Source organism: Caretta caretta, chromosome 5 (genome assembly GCF_965140235.1).
Source record: "Caretta caretta isolate rCarCar2 chromosome 5, rCarCar1.hap1, whole genome shotgun sequence".
NCBI classification, from domain to species: Eukaryota; Metazoa; Chordata; order Testudines; family Cheloniidae; genus Caretta; species Caretta caretta.
In genome coordinates, this window is record NC_134210.1 from 85,233,469 (window position 1) to 85,253,826 (window position 20,358).

General features: G+C 40.7%; 1 protein-coding gene across 1 annotated transcript in view; it reads right to left on the reverse strand.

Annotated features, from left to right (window-relative positions):
* Positions 1-6,169: 6,169 nt before the first annotated feature.
* SYK (spleen associated tyrosine kinase) overlaps positions 6,170-20,358 on the reverse strand; it is a 75,947-nt gene continuing 61,758 nt past the window's right edge. Inside the window, exons 8-14 of the mRNA XM_048851050.2 lie at positions 18,524-18,611; positions 16,890-17,067; positions 14,479-14,688; positions 13,864-14,053; positions 11,650-11,790; positions 11,246-11,358; positions 6,170-9,191 (exon numbers count right to left, since the gene is read on the reverse strand). Of these exons, the coding sequence (XP_048707007.1) occupies positions 9,119-9,191; positions 11,246-11,358; positions 11,650-11,790; positions 13,864-14,053; positions 14,479-14,688; positions 16,890-17,067; positions 18,524-18,611 (993 nt within the window). The 3' untranslated portion in view covers positions 6,170-9,118. The remainder of the gene's footprint in view (positions 9,192-11,245; positions 11,359-11,649; positions 11,791-13,863; positions 14,054-14,478; positions 14,689-16,889; positions 17,068-18,523; positions 18,612-20,358) is intronic.

Here is a 20,358-nt window from a genome sequence, read left to right on the forward strand (position 1 = left end):
TGAAGCAGGCAGAAGGGAGCATGGGGGACGTGGAGCGTGGGTGGAGCCACACCAGGCTGTTTGCGGAGGCACAGTCTTCCCCTGCCTATGCTACCTGCCACCCATGTGGGCGAGCCAAATCACAGCTGGGCTATGAAGAGCAGCAGTCCCAGCAACACAGAATCCCCTATTAGTAATCTAGGAAGGCAGGGATGACCAGGGTATGAAGTGATGCACTCGAGGAATCACAGCACCCCCTTAGCATCTGTCTGGGGAGAAGCAACAGGAGTGGGTGGAGAGGGGAGTAATGCATGCAGCACAGTGCTCCTGGTACGAGGTTTGACAGATGGCGCACTGCCAAGGTAATGAGGGTGGCACCTGTAGCTTCACAATGCCCCCTTGTGTTAGGCTGTGGTGACAGGGCACAGCCAGGGTGGTGGCATGCCCAGCTACATAGTGTCCCTTCACAGCCAGGCTGGTGAGACAGGGCATGACCAGGGGACAAAGGAGGCTTATTGCCATTTTTTTCCTGTCCCTCAGTGCAGGCAACTTTACAGGCTTCAAATACTTCAGCTAGGATATGGGATACAGCAGGGGTTCTCAAACTGGGGGGGTCATGAGGGTATTATATGGGGGGGGGTGCAAGCGGTCAGCCTGCACCCCAAACCCTGCTCTGCATCCATCATTTATAATGGTGTTAAATATATTAAAAAGTGTTTTTAATTTATAAGGGGAGGGGTCACACTTTAGTTAAGGAGGCAGTGGAGTCCTGAAGGATTTGAGGGGAAGATTTCCCCTGGGGCTGTCATTGCTCTCTGCCCTCTAGCCCCTGCCTGGTCTGGTCCTCTGCATGTATCCAATTGTATCCTGCTGTGGAGCAAAGAAACATTAAATGCAGGGGACTCCATTTTGCGGGAAGGAGCAGTCATGGAGGGTCTCCCCTTTGGCATGCGTGAGGAGGGAACTGGGGACTCCTGGTTAGTGTAGGTGGGAGGCCTGGGGCAATATGTTAAGATACGGAAATGCACAGAAATACCTAAACAACCTTAACCTGTCCTGTAGTGACAAAACAAAATGGGTGTGTGTCTCATTAAAAATAAATTTAATCAACTCTGTAACCACAATCACTAAAAGGCCTTAATCATAATCATATGGTTAGTGCATGGTGTCACTACAGGGCAGAGTTAAGGTTGTTTAGGTGCCATAACTGTATTTCCATACCTTAACACATTTGGATATCTTTTAATGCCAAAGCTTAACTCCAAATTTCACAGGTTTATAATGTTTGGTTTAGAAATAATTGCCACAGCTCTGTAACAGATTTTAGCCTACATGACTGATACCTATTATTATTAATTTATATTACTGTAACACCCCTAGTCACAGGACGTCATTGTGCTAGACCCTTCACAAACTGAACAAAAAACCGCCCCTTCCTGAAGAGCTTATATGCTCTCAACCTTAACTCCATCTTTACATAGTATTTGTCTGCAAATAGAATCTGAATTTTAAATATTTTATATGTATAATTATATTAAATACTTATCAGTTACATTTTCAGCCATGGTAGAAACATTACCTAGTTACTATAATCCTAACCTATGTAGTTAGGGTTAATTAACATACAGTTGTAAAGTGCTTTGAGATCCCCGAGTGCAAAGATGAGAAGACCCATGTATTTTTCTTGGAGAAAATATGTAGTAGAGAGAAACACGAACAATATTTCAAAATAGTAGGGGAAATAAACTAAGAACATATGGAGGAAAATACAAGCCTCATCCTTGCATTTTATGGCAGAACTCTGAATAGTCAGCACACAGCATCTGTCCTCAGCGCTGCTTGTTTTAGTACGTTATGTCCTGTACAATACTGCAAGCAAAGTACATGTACGTTAAGAGAGATGAGGACATTATCCAAAAAAGCTATTGCACCAGATGAAACAATCATAGAACATTCTCTTGTCACTTTGTTTTCCAGGGCAAACCAGTGTTTTGTTTATACAGTCAGCAGGCAACTGCAACAAGTATAATATTTCATAGCTACTTTGTTGGCTCTCTTATTTGCTTCCAGAAACAGCTCTGCTTCCCTAATATTGTACTTAGTGTTCAGGAGTCAATGTGACTCAGAGGCTGTGGGACTAATAAGGGTAATAGCATTCCCCCACATAGAGACCCATTGCCCCACTCTCACCATTGCCCCATTCTGGGTGGTAATGGTAGAAGCCATCCCCATTGGGCATACCCTCAGTGCTCTTTGGGAAGGCTAGGGCCTCCTTCCTTTCCAGCCCAGTGCTTCCTTTCTTCCAATGGGCTGCGAGCCATCCCAGAGGAGAGAGGCCTCAACCCCCCACTCCCCACAGAATACAAGCAGAGAACTATGGGTGAATACGCCCTCCTGACACTCCAGCAGAGTGTTCTGTGTATGGGGGCCTTTACAAACGACCTCTCAGTTTGTGCTCTCTTTCCCCATTATGGTGGAGCCAATCTGTGAGGAGATCCCTTCAGGAACTACAGAGGGAACCTCTGTCATAATTGCTCCTTGCCCGTGAACTGTCACTCTTCCCAAGTGATAGAGACTCTTCTAGCATCACACAGACCTTCTACCAGCTGGACTGGTAAAACCATTTGGACAAAATTCTACTAATGTCAAGGGGAAAGGGAAACACTAGAACCCCAGCTGTTCCAGCTCTTCTGGATTTCTTAAAGGATGACCATGCAAAAACTCTGCTCTTACAGAAAAAAACCCCAAAATAGTATTCTGAGGATAATCTTCATATTCTAGTGTTGTTGGTAACTAAGATTTAACTCTTTCTTCCACACATCACAGAAAAGTCTCTTTTTGCCTTGGCTTACAGTGGCAATGGCCCTCAAGGCCCTGAAATAAACTTGTGAATAAAAAAGCTGATCATAAGAAACGGCATCTTCTTTTGTCTCAAAGCAGAAGAAAGCTACAAATTTTGACTCCTACAGAAAACATTTAACTCCCCCCCCCCGCAGTTCTGCTGAACACAGCAAGTACAAAACAGATGGAGTTCACATCAGCTATTAAATTTCCAGAAATATAAATCAGAGGTTTGATTTCAGGATTACTTTATAGCCTGTATGCATTGTATACAGTAGATACTGTCACAAAGTATCTGCTGAACAAATTGAACAGTTAGGAATTTAATATACAGGTATACAATAGTCAGATTTTTGAAGGGAACAGTTTGGATGCAACAAAAAAGAATTGCACAATAATTTCCTGGTATAAAGTTATGTAAACAAATTCAAGAGGGTTTTTTTTTTTTTTTTTTTGTAAAAAAAGCTTGCACAGAAGCAGCTGTGGGAGCTTTGGGAACAAATTGTGAACTTTGTTCTTGTGTTTGTGTGTACTGCAAGTTCTGTTTGGCATTAAAATGGATACAATCAGACAATTGAGGGTGACTTTCTGAGGCATGACTTACTCCATACTTCATCCATCCTTTAACCTAAATTGTGCCGCACTGTATCACTAAGAAGAATCAGTACTTGTTCTACTTGCTCAATATATGCAAAAACTATGAATGGGTCAAGAATGCCAGACTCACAATCCCTAGTGTCTAAGCCCTTTCACTCTCTGTGAGTGGATGGACAGAGTCAGAGTCTATTGAAGAATTTAAAAATAGTACCGGAGCCAGGCAGGGTTCTGCAATAGCACAGCAAGGATAGAGCCTACAATTGAATATATAAAGAAGAAAGGGGCTGTCCTAGCATTCTGAAAGACAGGAGCAGCCATGCAATATACAATATCTTGTTTGGCCTGGATTTTTACAATTACATTGCCAAGTGTCGTACAGTCGCTGTGTATTGCAGTGTGCAGAACCCCTACCTGATTTTTTAAAAAGTGGTTGCTAAATGAAAGAGGGCAAAATAGAAGGGCAAGCTTTTGGGTTTTTTTTTTTTTGGGGTGGGGCAAACTTTTCAGATACACAGTGGGCACAATTCAAAAGTTTCCTTTTACCTGGTTTTCCATTCAGCATGAGCGTAATGGTTTTAGTGATACTGCTGTTGTAGAGAAGGAATATTGCACAAACTACCACATTATTCCAAATGTGGAAAAGAAAACCATTTATGTGCACACACAGTAGTGCAGTCATGTCTTCAAAACAGACATGTAAATGTGCATTCAGAGAAGCAACTGCACTCCTAATATTGTAGTTTTTGTCTGTGTGCCAAATTACTTGTGGTGCTTTTAAACCTTTATTTTGAAAAGGGGAAGGCAGCCATTGCAACACCTCTTCCATGTCCCTTCCCCACCATCTGGCGCTGGGCAGAAGCACTGGGAGGCTAGTGCTGCATCCTCTCCAGGGTGTTCCTCTAGCCCTGAGGGACATTCAAGGAGAGTGAATGTGGCTGGCCTTTGTGCAGAGATGCCAGGCTGAGGGAGTCTTGCACCCATTCTCATTCTTGCAGGGACAAGTTGCCACTGAAGTTGGTTACTCGTATGGCAATGTAAAGCATTTATTATGATGGGCAGTCTTTGGTATCTGTATATTTATACCAGCTGGCTGTAAAAGAGTTCATTGAAATGAGAGCTATGAGTGTGATGATCCATCAAGGCATTGCGCTCTGTGGAAAAGCTGAGGTGACTGAAGGGAAATGGTGAATGTGCCAATCTCTCAGCCATTCAAAAAGGTAATGACTAGGCTCAGTGAATATTTCAGTGTATGTTAAGGTGTCTAGCTGCTTTTCACCTGAACTAATAGGTAGGGCTAAGGCACAGGGGAAATGTGGGTGATTGCTATAACTATTACCCTAACCTGAGATAACATTCTATCAATTTAGTATAGATATTTAATACCGTTGCTTTCATTTATGTTTCTAGAGGCAAGCTAAGCTACCCGAGACTGACAGGCCACAGCACTGTTAAAATTCATGAGCGAAGCAACATTGGATAGTGCTTGGATGGGATGGGAGACTTCCATGGAACAACTGGATGCTCCAAGCAGGGAGGTATTGATTTAATAGGTGACATGCATCCCTCTGAGTCAGTACTCAAGCCCTGAAGGCTAGCTGTAATCCTTGAGGTGCTTTCCTTCACTGTGGTCATTAAAATACCCCAGGATACTTTTTTCAAGAATTAGAGGTGCATTTTCCTGGACAAAATTTATTGCAGGAAATTACATACAGTTAGCCTAAGATTTCCACTCTCATTCATTTGGTTACAATATCCTTTTCTTCTTGCCCTAACTTGTGCAGTGTGTTACTGTGTGCTCTTCAATAGCTGTCATGTTTTATCCCAGAGTTGGCTGCACTTCAATGGTAGGGGAAGTGATGGATTTATTTAATTACTTATTTTTTTCTAAATATATAATCAAAGTGAAAATGCAAATTAAATTAAAGGTAGTTACAGAAAATAAGAGGTAAGGTGTTTAGAGAATGAGAGAGTATTAACAGCATTAAATCTATTCAATCACTGCCATCTGCTGGCAAGATGTGTTTCTTACAGCTGGATCAGCACAATTCTAAGTGACTAATGGATTGAGGAATATCATTATTGACCTTTTAAAAATAAAAACAGACAGTTTCAGGCGTTTAGCCTGAACCTGTTACCAGTTCTAGCTGTAATTATTTTAGTTCATGAAATTTATGGGTATTATTTTTGGTTCCAAGTTTAAAAAAATCTTCACTTGGTATATTTCTTGGTATATTTAGGGTTTATCGACACACTGGTTCTTTTCAGTTTCTTTAAGTAAGCAATGAGTGGGGATGAGTGAGTGGGACTACAATACAACTAAGTACCAAGATGCAAATGATTAAAACAGATGGCAACTGACATGATATTGAATGCTTTACATAAATCATAATCTTAAGAGATTATACTTTTCCTTCAATGTAATAAATACATCTCTTCGAGAGGTGGTAACTAAGTGCACGGAAGAATTCCTCCAGCAACCTATCTGCATGTACAATGGGCGTTAGGCTGACCTAACTATGTCTCTCAGGGTGCAAAATTTTGGCCCTGAGCAATGCAGCTAGGTCAACCTAAATTTTAGGTGTAGACCAGGCCTGAGTAAGGGAATCACAATCAGGCTCAAAATAAACAATCACAGTAATTTGACAAATACATATTCACTACCTTGTATCAGTAATGGTTAGAAGACAGTAAATAAAACATAACTATATCACAGTCAAATATATTTTTAAAAAGGATTCTTATTACAACCAAACCTTTTACAAAAGAATACCTTTAATTTCAGTTTAATAATATATTCATTTAGGTCACAAAACTTTATATTCATACGCTGTAGGCTTTTAGAGCAAAGCTAAAAAACAATAAAATAATACTAATCAGGATCTTTCTTCACTTTTAAAAATGTTTTAAAAAAGAAATGGGAGGAGGTTGGGCCTCCCCAACTTTGTCACATTAGGCCATGCTCTCAGAGAGTCCGAGAGCATGTGGAATTGTAGCCCTTCTTGGTGATGAGATTTTATACTCTAATCTCACTTGTGCTTGATTTACATCCAGTTTCATGCACAGGTGGATTACCGCACATGGAGATTCTAAATTGTCTGTGCAAAAGTGAGTGCTCAAAAATCAAATAGAGGCCACTTCCGGACAACATGGCCATGCAGAAAAACAGATGCTGAGATATCTAGCTTTTCAAACCAACCAATTTATATACTGGTCCCACTTGGATAAAGATAAATAGCCTTCATTTTCAAAAGCAACTCATGGTTTTGAGTGTCTTTAAATATCAGGTACCTTTACAATGTCCTCCATTGGACACCTCAAAACTAAGGCATTGAAAAATCACTAGTCACTTTTGAAAACATAGGCCATTTATCTTTAATTTAGTAAAAAGAAACAAATGATCTCTTACATTAGATCTACAGTACCTACAAATATTTCACAATGGAAACCAAACTTCTATAACCCTCTTCTATGTTTGAAACATTGGCCCTGTGTAATCAATTTCTTTTTCAAAGGACAAAAATACCATCTAAATTAACTTTTAAAATACCCAGTTAATGCCATGGTAAAATACATATGTTCTGAAAATACATAGAAATAAATATATCAAACCTTAAACATTATTCTTCTTTGCATACCCGTATTTCATGTAGTAAAAAAATGTGCATCCATTTATGTGCATGCCAATAAATTAATTTTGGGAACTAGTTATCTTATAAGAATAGTCTACATATATTTGGAAGGTGTAAACACCAATAATTATTTAGGATTGAATACAGGGCTCAAAAACAGTATTGGAGTATGGGGCTGTAATTAAGAAAGGGAATGAAAATTTAGGCTACATATCAGGATAAACTTGGAATATTTAAAATGAGACTGGAGAAAAGTGGCAATAGGGAACAATCAGGGGAACTGAATGATTTGTTATCTTTATACACTGCCAGAGAGAGTTTGGTGCATTGCAAACAAACAGAAAGACAAAGACTCCTTCCTGAAGGGTTTACAGTCTAATGCAAGATGAAAGCTATAATGGTAGCACAAACACTAACATTATGGGAAGGGCAAAGTAATGAAATTGAGGCAGATGGATCCCTTGGGATAAAGGGATTGGGGCTGGGGGATGCTCTGATTCCTGCAGAGTGAGAAGTGAAAAACTGGTTGCACTTCAAATGTCTTGAGAGTTCCCTTTTTATGCAATGACGTTATTATAAAATATTAGAGTGCTGGTGCCCACATTTCAAGGAAGACATTGATAAATTGAAGGGGGTTCAGAGAAGAACCATGAGAATGATTCAAGGATAGAAAACATGCCATCTAGCTCAATCTATTTAGTTTAACAAAGAGAAGATTAAGAGGTGACTCGATTAAGTATCTAGAGAGGGAACAAATATTTAATAATGTGCTTGTCAATCCAGCAGAGGAAGGTGTAACACAATCTAATGGCTGGAAGTTAAAGATAGACAAATTCAGACTGGAAATAAGGTGTCACTTTTTGACAGCGGGAGTAATTAGCCATTCGAACACTTTACCAATGGTCATGGTGGACCCGCTAATCACGGACAATTTTTAAATCAAGACTGGATCTCTGTAAAAGGTATGCCCTAGGAATTTTGGGGAAGTTGTATGGCCCGTGTTGGAGCTCTGACTAGATGCTCACAATGGTCCCTTCTGGCCTTGGAATCTGTGGAAGCGCGTTGTGGAAGAGAAGGAATTTGAAAGAGGAGGTGGTAGCTGTTTGGCATACAACATCAGGAAGTCTGTTAAAAGACATAATCCATAAAAGACATCGGAGGAAGAGGACAAAGGTAAGACAGAAAAGGAGATGCTTCCACTGGCCAACCAATGCTCTCTCAGCTAATGCAGGCACAGACAATAAGTTTAATACTGAGCAACGTTAACTGAGGCATTGTTACTCCCTCTTCTAGAAGGAAGCATGCCCCAAGGACTCCTCTTGTATATATGACTATTCCCCTATACAAGCTGGAGAGTCCTGAATAGAAATGGGGGCAGGTCGGGGGAAGAGGAGAATTCAGAGGGGAATGGATGCTTCCTTGCCACACTGTAGGGATTCACAAATTCTGTTTCCTCTCTCCTTGCATTACTGCAGGGGAGTGTAGGGCTTTTTACTTGAGAGGATTTCAGTGGTCCAGGTAGAGTACATTAGGATATAAACTAAGAATTAAACAGTCAAAGATCAATACCTTCCTCTCCCTGGGAGAAAAAGCTTTATCAAAGCTTGGGGACTTCTGAGCAATTTTTAGCGTAAATAACAGTAGTGAGAAAATTAGTGGCAAGGCTTTTATGCTGGCTCTGTATTCAAATATATGCATGAGAGGAAGAGAGATGAAAGAGAGAAAATGGAATTTGCAATATACATCCCTCCCTCCAAAGACAAGAAGGCTGTATGTAAAATAAAACAAACTTAATTTAGTAGAATTCTAAAGATCTATTATGCTGTCTTTGCTGCACACAGTGTAGCAATGTCTGCTTTTGAAAAGATATTTCAGGGCCGGAAATTGCACTGAAAGCAAGTAAAGGCGTTTATTACAAAGGGCTTTGCTTTGAACATTGGTACTGCTGAAGCTCTTTATGTTGTCGACACTGAAGTCATGATGTTTTCTAAAGCTAAAACTTTTGGATTTCATTTTCAGAAGGGAGCTTTCAGCAGACCAAAGTGAGCATAAGGTCCATAGTATCCACATTGTTAATGTGAAATGTCATAATAGTAGTTACGTAGTCTGAGTTCAACAGCAGAAAATCCTGGTCGGTCATCAATCCTGTAAGAGGAAGAGAGATATGACGGTATAGTAATTGGAAAGCTGTAAAAGGAATGACTTTTGGACCACTGTTCCATCTCCTTATACCCCCAGACTTTGCTGAAGGTTCATGTAAATGGTGAAGATATTATTAGAATTACCACCAGAGAGAACACCAAACGGTGATGGTCACACTAAAGTACATCCAGATCAACTAACCCATCATTCATCTAGACAATGCAATATATTACCTATTACTATATGTAGCCAGAGTCAGTGATACACCAGTGCACGAAAGGATAAAACTGCTCCCCTTTACCTTCTACCTCATTTATTTCAGACGTAAGGTGTGGAAGATAGTCCATACAGTGCACCATCTGACTCATAATGAGAGCTATGACCACAGCCCTGGAGTTGCTTCTGCTCATCTCTGAACGTGGTCCTGGATACATGGCTAGAATGAGTTTCTTTTACCCACTATTAATTCAGGCAACTGATTAAATTGAGAACAAGTCCTTATGAAATTTACATTATACATGGATCCATTTACTTCATATGGGTATAGAATTCCTTTTCAAGCACAGGTGCACTGTCCTTAGCATTTGCCCTGGTACATTTATTTCACGGATATAATAATTAGTTTTCTCATAATATATTTATTCAATGATGTCATAATTAAGTGTTTAAGACTTTGCAATTAATCCTGACAGAAGTGATTCTGATGTGATCAACAATTGTTTATGGCATTCATTGAATTAATCAGGGAAGAAAGTCAGGCTGATTATAAGAAAGAAATTATATTTCTGTGAAGCTCATTATGTTTGTTGTTATTTCTAGAAGCACTGTGCTCACGAGGACTGTATTCCTGCCATGACATACCATCCACCAAATTCCGCTTTCAGTTATTTACTGATGTAAATTGAAAGGAACTTCTCCCAATTTATGCCAATGTAACTGAAAGCAGAGTTTGGCCCACTGCTTTCATATGTAGAAGACTGTTTCTTTTTGAAATGTACCTGTGATGCATACAATATGATTTTTGTCTTGTCTTGCAGGAACACTGAATTTGTAGTAGTTGTTTAAGAACCCGTCTTCTCACCATGGCTGATTTTGAAGTGTAAAAAGCATAAATTTAAATAATTTGAGTTTAAATTTGAAGACACCAAAAGAGTAGTCCCCATACAGTCTGATATTTATTTTATAGGAGGTAGACAAAATATAGGGAGGAAAAATCAGAATTTTGAAATATTTTGCAAGTTGTTTCTATTTTACAGAGTTCTAAATAAAGAACTTTTTAAAAAACGTTTTTTCAAAGTAAAAATATTTCACATGTCAAATTTTTGAATATTTATCACACAGTGCAATAAAAGGAATGTCCAGGTTAGGGTGGGTTTTTGTGCTTTACGTTTTCAAAATTTCTTCAAATTTGGAAAAACTATAGAGTGGAAAAATAACATTAACTTAGCCATTCTGTAACTTTTCAAAACTTCAGTCTTAAAAAAGTTAGTTTCCCCCCACCTTTTGCCTCTTAATAACTTTTCCAAAGTTATGGATGTTTTGAAAAGATGGGTGGGGGGGAGAAAGAGAGAGAGAGAATATAATGTAGAAAAAAATCTAGACTTCAGTGATTCTATTGCATTCAAGGGGGAAGGGAGTGGGAAAATATCTGATAATTGGAAATTTTCTTGTTTTCAAAAACTGAAATGGAACAAAAACTCTGTTAAAAATATCATCAAAAGTGACATTTGCCTCTGAACAATTTTGATTTTGATGAAACCCTATTTTTTGGCCAGAACATTTTTATGCCTTATTCTTGTTTAAGCAGTGTGGAAAATATCACATTTGAAATCAGATACATTTTTTGTTTGATAGGTAGATAGTAAGGGCATATAGTTCCACAGCAACTTGTGGTTATTTGAAAGCATGATGGACTGCCTGAAGATTATAGCTCATTGTTTCTAATTAAAACATCAGCTGAAAGTATATGTTTTCAAATGTCTCTTGTTTTCTTTCTACATATAAGCTAAGCTGCCTAAGAAATATCAACAGGAGGTAAAATGTCACATTACACTTACTTGTATGTCCAACACAGTTTCATCAAGTCATAGACCTCACTTGGACAAGCCTCAGGAGATTCCATTCGCTCTCCTCTTTCAATCATCTGGGCAACCTCACTTCCTTTCATTCCCTAAAACAGAATGATAAAGCCTCAGTCGCAGCTAGAGTACATCATCCATGCTGTCACTTAGAATATGAAAGGTGTAGACACAGCAAACTTTGGAGCCACACTATAGCCCATGTGCTTCATCAAGCTTCCACAAATGGGTAGCTGGGGATTGCCCTGGCATGGGAGAATCACTTGTTGCAGCAGAATGGATCTATCAGATATGTGTGCGCGCACGCATGTGCACATATACATGTGTGAGGTTATTACTTTTCACTAACTTCGACAAAAACATAATTGAAAAAAAATACTCACCTTATATGGCTTTTGCCCAAAGGAAAAAGCTTCCCACATTAGAACCCCAAAGCTCCAAACATCACTCTTGCTAGAAAATTTGTAGAAGTTCATGCATTCTGGAGCATACCACTTGACTGGCCATTTCCCATGGCTTTGTGCCTAAAAATGAGTCACAAAAGAAAAAGCAGGCAGTGGAAACAATTACAGTTATCATCAACATTCAAATATGCCATGTTAACTGAAGAAATGTAAAGCAATGCCATCAAATTGCTTACACATGCACACACACACAGAGGAGTTATTACTCTGCTATTCACAGTATTCCACACTCTATGTTCTAGCATAGGAATACCAGGAATACCACAGTAAAGGTAAATTTATCTGCAAATTATTTTTGGTCATGTTTTTAATGGCATCTGCTGCATGCTATTGTTTAATTTAATACTCAATCGTTTTGACACTTTTTTAAAAATAAAGGTTTTCATATCAAGTCTCGGTTGCACAACCTGAGACATACCCAATTAACCTGAGGCTCATACTTGCTTCAAGGCAGAACTCGGTCTCAAGCAGAGATTCCCTTTTGCCTCAAACAGCATAGGGACTGACAGCATTGCATTATGATACTGAGTTGCAATCTAATTAAGTTATTTCTTAACACTATTCTGTGGCAATACCAAGTTATCACAAGGCAATGTCACTGTGAAACTCCACTCTGCTTTTCAGTGGGAAAGAGGAATGCACCTTTGTCATCGACTCTCAGGGCTGGTCTACACTACTGCATAAGTTGATGTAACTTATGTCACACAGGGGTGTGAAAACAACACCCCCCTGAGCGATATAAGTTACATCGGCTTAAAGTGCTATCCACACCTTGCCATGGTGGCCTCTTGCAGAGGTGGAGTAATTATGCTGATGTAGTGGGGTAGTGTAGACATGCCCTCAGTGAAGGCCCTCTTCACTTGAAACAAACTGTGCTTTTAAAGAGCTCATCCTGATCCCAAACATTTTACTTGTAATTAAAAACATATTTCTACTGTTTGTGGCTCCCCAACACCAATTGTAATGAGCATCCTCACACTTTTCTTAATGCTACCGCTCATGTAGCATTGCCCTCAATGCTACTGCTCATGTAGCATTCATGCAGGTTGGCCCTAACTTACCTATGATGATAAATCGATTGAGTAGGACGAAGAGGAGGAGAGGACAGGGGCAAGGAATGATTTGAATTGCAAAGCCTCACATGCATATCTGGCTATTCACCTAGCCTTGGAGATGTTTTGACAAGAAAGACAGAGCAGTGAAAAACATGAGGAGAGGCTGGTATCATAAGTTCATCCAAAAATGCTTCCACAGAGGACTTGGATCTCATTTTAGCCCTAGATATTCTGCTCTTCAGGAAATACAACAGACCAGCTCCAGCTTAAAAAGGACAAAACCTTCTTGTGTTGGGAACAGGGGGAGCAAAATCAGAATATAAGATAAGGGAATTAAAAGAAGATATGATGGGCCCAAAGGTCTCTCTTGACTCTCAAGGACTGTTATATTTTTATGAAACTTGGCAGTCATTTCCTTTCCTTTGGATGCAGGCAGCATAATTCACTTAAAACTGAACTGAACAGTCCCTCTATACAAGGATTTATTTAGCCATCATTTAACCAAACTGTTTTCATTCAACCTCCTCCCAAAATGAATCATCATATTTCAATAACAACAGTGTTAGGTTTAGTTTTGGTTGATGATGTTGAAAGAGTTTGGATTCAAAATATATGCAAATGGATTGACACTATTCTGTAGTAGAATCCATTTCTAGGGCTGGGCAAATGTTTTTAATTGAAACTGTTTTTCAACAGTAAATTGGGCTTTGGACTGAACAAAAATTTTCAGGGAAAGTGTCTGCTTTCCGTAGAAAACTTTGACTTGTAATCAAAAAACAATATCTGAAAAGTCTTTGCCGTTAGGCCAAAACCAATCTTTTTGGCTGAAAATTCCCCGAGCCCCCTTTTTTTGTGTGTGGAAAATAGTAAAAAAAATTTCCATTGAATTTTTTTTCCCAACCAGCTCTATACAGTTCAGTAAGGCCATTCCTTTGTTTTAATTACCTACTAACAGGCAACAAAATAATAAAATGTGTTCTGTATTTCAACTTTTAGAATAACTACTTCCACTGAAAATCATTCCATAAAAAACAAAATCACATCACTATCAAAGTCATATACCTTGTACTAATCTTACCTTGTAATAATTCTCATCAGAAGCAAGAGCTTTGGAAAGTCCAAAGTCACTAATTTTGGCATAATGTTGGGTAACTAGCAACACATTTCTTGCAGCCAAATCCCTGTGTACAAAATTGTTTTCCTCCAAGTATTTCATTCCCATGGAAACCTGATGCACCAGCTCTGTTATATTCTTTTCCTTGACATGTCTGAAAGTCATAATTGGGTCTGTAAGAGGTCAGTAGTTCATTTTCATGACTTTTAATGGAGCTACTGTACAAATTCATTAAATGACCTTCCTTGCATCATATGGGTCATCGTGTTCATTTATGTTTTAATAAACTTTAATTAGAACTGATGACAGAAGTGGTTCCTGAACAAAAATAAGAGTTGTATTCTCAGATCAACAGGCAATTGACAGTGGGGCATTTGGAAATGTTTCATTTATTCAAAAATGTGGCAGTTTCATCAGAAAATGTTTGATACATAGGAGTCTTACAGTAGCTTTCCACACTGTAGATTTAAGAAAAGAGCCCATTTTCATTGGTATTCAATTTTTTTTTTAAAAAAGAACATACCAATCTCGTTTCCTTTTTTGATAAAACAATATAAAACATACTCAAAGCCAGCATACCGGTTTTTCTGCAAAAATTTGTTCAACGGTCCAAGTTCTGCCATCTCCATTACTAACATCCAGGACTCAGCTTCACATATGCCTATCATTCGGACAATGTATGGGTTATCCAGTTGCTGCATTACATTAGCTTCTCTCAGTAATTCATCCTTTACGGCTGGATCATTATTCTCATTCTTAAGAATTTTTACAGCTACTGGCTTGGCACCCCTATAAAAGAAAGTCCAGTTGTGGGATTACCTGTAACAAAAATTCTAACTTGCACATACACACAAATTTCTCAAGTGTTACCGTACACCGACATTGACACTTCTAGGTTTATAGCAGAGATTAGAAGTGGTGATACAATTGGCATGTTTGAATTCTTTTTGGCACTGAAAGGCAAAAAAGTGTAACAAGAGTATCTCTTACAATGGGTGAAGACAGCTGAATGAAAGATAGAATTGAAGGAATCATAGAAACAATGCACACACATCCAAGAGAAGGGTCTTGTAAACAACCGCAAGATCCTCATCCCCACTCTGGCCCCTTTACATTGGATAAAAGGCCTGAAGCAGTATGAAGGGGCCCTGAAAGCCCTGTGTCTGGCTGGGGGAGGATTTCCCTGGTGCAGGCACATGGAAAATAGCTATAAGGTTGCCATCTAAGGACCACTTCATAAGCCCTGGTAAAGGGGCAGGTTGATATGGTGTTCTGGGTGGGTGGGACTGGTGTGTTGGGGGCAAATCAGGAGTATGTAGCACTCCAGAGACTCTAGTCAGCACACTGGCAGATAGGGCAGCCAGGGAAGGCTGCTGTAACTTAGAGAATGTGCAACTGAATGGGAAAGTCATTGTCTGGAGAACAGTGGTGAATGGTCATAATTTGGGCCCAACAAATTCACAGCCAATTTTGGTCAATTTCACAATCATAGGATTTTTAAAATCGTAAATTTCACCAGTTCCAGATGTTTAAATCTGAAATGTCACAGTGTTGTAACAACTGGGGTCCCGACCTAAGTTCCCTGTAATCTGTGCGGTTGCACAGCAGTCTTCTTAGCACCACACAGGCACTCAGAGAACCCACGCGGGGACCTGCTGTGGCCAGGGGAGGGGCGCCTCTCCCCTGGCCCCAACCTAGCCTGGCCCCCAATCTGCCGTGGTGCCCCTCTCCCAGGCCGAACTCAGCCCCAGCCTGGACCTGCTGCAGCACCCTTCCCCCGGCCTGAATGCAGCCCCGACCTGGCCTGCCAGGGGAGAGACACCTATCCTGCAAGCCCCAGCCCCGGAGCTGCTGCACGGAGAGAGAGCTGGGGGGAGTCCTCTCTCCCCGCCATAGCCCTGGAGCACCCTCCTGCACCCCAAACCCTTCATGCCCAGCCCGACCCCAGAGTCCACACCCCCAGCTGAAGCCCTCACACCCCTGCACCCCAACCCTCTACCCCAGCCCTGAGCCCCCTCCCACACTCTGAACCCCTCGGCCCCGCCCACACCACATGAATTTTGTTATGTGCACCAATATGAAGGGCATGTGTCACATTACCTCCATCTTGGTGCACATAACAAAATGCATTCCACACACGGGTGGGAAAAATCAGAGGGAACACTGGTCCTGACCCAAAAGAGGGTTGTGGGGGGCAGTCACAAGGCTACTGTGGGGGGATGCGCTTTTGCCACCCTCGTTTCTGCGCTGCTGCTGCCGGTGGCAGCTCTGCCTTCAGAGCTGGGCTCCCAGCCAGCAGCTGCAGAGTTTCCTGGAGTTGGGTCTGACCCGGCCCCAGGAGCAGCCTGTGCAGGGGAAGAGGAAGCGCTGTCCCTGCTCAGCGCAGCTAGGACTAGCAGCTGGAGTCCGGCACAAGGTGGGAGCTCCCAGACGGGATGCCCCCAGCCCAGCCCTGCCCCTCCCTGGCTCTAACCCAGCACAAGGGGGTTAAAGGGGCCTTGCAGTGGCTGCGTGTGTGTGTGTGTGTGTGTGTGTAATGACCACGTCACTCACCTGACCATGGCAGCCTGGGCCACCACCCACCCATAAGGCCGGCCCTGGCCCCCTGCAAAAAGCGATGACGCCACCTCATACCATGCCACCCTCACGTCTGTGCTGCTTCTGACACTGGCGCTGCCTTCAGAGTCGGGCGCCTGGCCAGCAGCTGCCCCTCCCCAGCTGCCCAGCTCTGAAGGCAGCACAGAAGTAAGGGTGGCAACACTGTGACCGCACCCCCTACCCTCCCCCCCAGCCAGATTTCATGGGACAGACCAGATTTCACTACATCGATGTACTGGGCACATTTACACCATATGGGCTAAAATAATGGCTGGGGAGTACATGAAGCTTATATATTTGGACACAGAGGGAGAAACGTGTGTGAATTTCACCCTCAGTTACTGTATGTAAAACATTTTGTGACACTAAATGAAATGGTAGTAAAAACTTACTTTTTCATCATATAGAGCCCTTTCTTTACAGTACCAAAGTTACCAGAGCCAAGTTCTCCTTCCTCCAGAGACAGCAGTTTTCTGTCTAGGGAGACATTTTTTGGTTTTATCTCCTCTGGATCTGCATATGGACTTTCATAGACTTCTGTGTCCATGGGCAAGGCATCCTTCTGATCTCCTGCATTTCAACCAATGAACAAGTTATCAAATTACAGGAAGTATGTCCGTTACTTATGGTAGTTCCTGCCTTCACACCTACTGTATTCACAACGTAGGTGATCAGAATTGTCACTCATACCGATTAGCTGTATGAGTATTTGCTTAAAAAAAGCTTAGCTACTGATAGCTTCATACACATGTGGCATTTCTCACATTGGGGGGGCATTGGGGGTAAGAATGGTGAGCTACCTCATCTTTTTATCAACTTATTTTCCTTTCTACTACCACCAGCAGTGGAAAGTGTAGCATTTGTCATCACTACCTGCATTGTCCTTGCTGGTACACTGATGTGCCATTTTTTTTGCAGCCTTGTATACATGGAAAATAAATAGACTGTTATAAATAAGTGAAGTCTTTCCGAGACAATGTTTGTGGATGTACTCTACTGTGTGTGTCATTGTAAATGTTAGCCTGTGCTTATAGTCTGATCCATTGTTTAATCTTGGGAAAAAGTTCATTTATATGGTGACATCTTATTTGTATGCCCTTACCCTTTCCATTCCGCATAAATATCCACAGTCATCAACTTAAAAACACAGTGCTTTTCTGAAAAGTGACTCTGGTAAAACTGGCATCATGAACTACTGTGTTTACTGTCAGAATGATTTCCAGATCTAATTTTCTCTGTTTAAAAGGAACATGATGTTTTACTAACTGCCAGCCCTGATCAACCTGGCATCCAAAAGTCCAAGTTGGGTTCTTTCCTTCTCTTACATCATGACGGGTGATGAAGGTTCTGGAAACCAAATTAGGTGACCACTTGTACCTCTACAACCTGAGGTCTCAAAATTTTGTGTGTGTGTGTGTTTAGTGGTGGTGGGAATATTCTGCACCCTTCTTCAAGGGTGGTACAGCAGGCATGTGTACCAGGTACCATGTGTACCTGCACCTTCCCTGCAGGTTCCAGATATTGCAGAGCCCCTCTTCATCCATCTAACATGCCCGAAGATGCATGTGGTAGACTCTAGCCCACAAGTAGTAATCATTTTTAAATGGTTTGAAATGTCTTCCTTTGTTGAAACGGTCACATATTTTAAAAGTTGACAGCATTGCTGTTACTGAACAAACACTGAATTATCTGTCTGAGCTCTTATCCATACGTAAAGGGCATTATGCCAGCACTGAGCCCTGTGCTATTACTGCCCAAAGGGGAAAAACAGGCTATCCATAAATCACCCCCATGCTGTTATTCATATTGTACCAACTCCTCTGACCAGGATGCTGTTTCCACGTGTTGCTGCTCACAGGAAGAGAGCCGAGAATGTAGTGGGGTTCCATACAACCTTAGACTCTGTGTCAAGGAGCCATGGGAAAGGGAGAGAAGGATCCTCCTCTGTATGTCTGGGCTTGGTAGTGATTACTATTGGCAGGGAGAGGTAAAGGTTTTGGTACTGACATAACATATCTCTGCCTACCTTGTTCAGCTCCCATTAGAGCTCTCGTCCTCTGCAGCACATAAGGATTAAAAGATGCTGAATCATCAAGAGGAACGGATGGATGGAACTGCAGCACACAAATAGAATTTTTCAGTTTGCTTAAGAAATGGTGCCCTTGAAAGCAGTTTATTTCAGGGGATTATGGCATAATGTATGCTAGAAAGATGTAGGTGGAGAATTAGAGCATAAGAAAGGGGTCAAACCAAGCTTATCTCATTCTTCAGGTTATTGCTTGAGTAAATATGCAGGCCAAATAAAGCATATGCTGCTAAAGCAGAACAAGGTACTGCAAATAATTCAGAGCATTGGTTGTGAGATAATTAACTTTAATGGTTCATGCACAAATCTTATCCTGTGGTCATTTTAATTTGCATGCAGTTTTCAAATCCTATTTCAGTGTAACACTAGAAGTCCTCAGTATTTTTCTTTAATTTTTTTACGCCCTGATTAAGTCTCTTCAAACCCAGGCCATACAGAAATTCTGAGCACAAAAATATATCTATCTATTGTCAATGCACATATTGTAGAAATGGCTCCAGTTCCACTATTTTGAGGAAAACAAAGGTAGATAGAGATGACTTTAATACTTTTAGGCAATCAAAGATTATGGGCCAGATTCTGTGCCCTACTCAGTCCCCTTTATGGTTGTCTCATTTCACAAAGGGGCCAGAAACTCACCCTACCTCTCCAGCATGGGGGAATCTCCAGCAGATGTAGAGCCAGTTATGCCACCCGCACTGCAAACTTTGTTGTAGGGAGTGAATATGGCTGGAGTGCACAATTTTTTCCCCTCAAACAGAAGCTCAGGAGAAATGAGGACATAAATGGGGAAAGGGCTTAAAAATGACAAGCTCAGAATTTCTAGTGGACTGGAACTTGCTGATTGAAACTATGAGCCAAATACATGCTTGATAGTAATACAAACCTGGAGCCTGAATCATAAAGATTTAAAGTTATGAAAGACCAAAAAGTAATTAGTTTTGCATTTTGATAATTAGTAAGATATTTTGATTTGTACCTGATCCAAATTTATATATGGAAGTATTCTACCTCTTTCATTTACTAATATTCATAACCAAAATCCAATAAGTTAGCACTCAGACCTTACTAGCTAAGCAAAGACCAGACACTGGCTAAGACATTTTAGCCCCCACTAGATGGCACTAGTTGATTTAAATTTTCTTTTTTGCCAGGTGACTTGAACTTCCTTTGTTTAAAGGAATGTGTGAACTGTCTATTTTGAGTCACTGAAGGAGCTGCCAGGAAACATTTTGATTTGACATTAAGATATAAAATCAAACATGATCTATTTTTAAACTTTTTAAAATGCACATTCTAGAAACTACTGGCTGTAATTAAGGAGAAATAATAATCTTCCTAATTAATCAAGTCTAAATAAACTTTGACGTCCAGCTCAGTACGTTAATTTTTGAGCATGGGTTGTAATTTTGCATTATCATAAAACCTGCATTATTGTTGAGTACTCATAGACATGTACTGTTGAATGGCTATCAAATCAGGGTTCAGAAGCTACCTCCCATTTCCTAAAAATATCCGGCTTCCCTTACAAATATGTGCATAATAACAGAAACTGCTCTCCAGGACTGCAGTTGTCTTCACAACAGCCACACAAAAGCACCTATTTTATTTGTTAGGGTGCTATTATTTGTTAGGGTGCTATTATACTGCAGCCACCAGACATTATTTTGCTGCACAACAGACTTTCAAAATGTGATTCTGAAATCCATGTGTCAGAAGACAAGGCTGCCTTTCCTAGCACTAACTTGAGATCCATTCACTTTGCGCATTTGGGG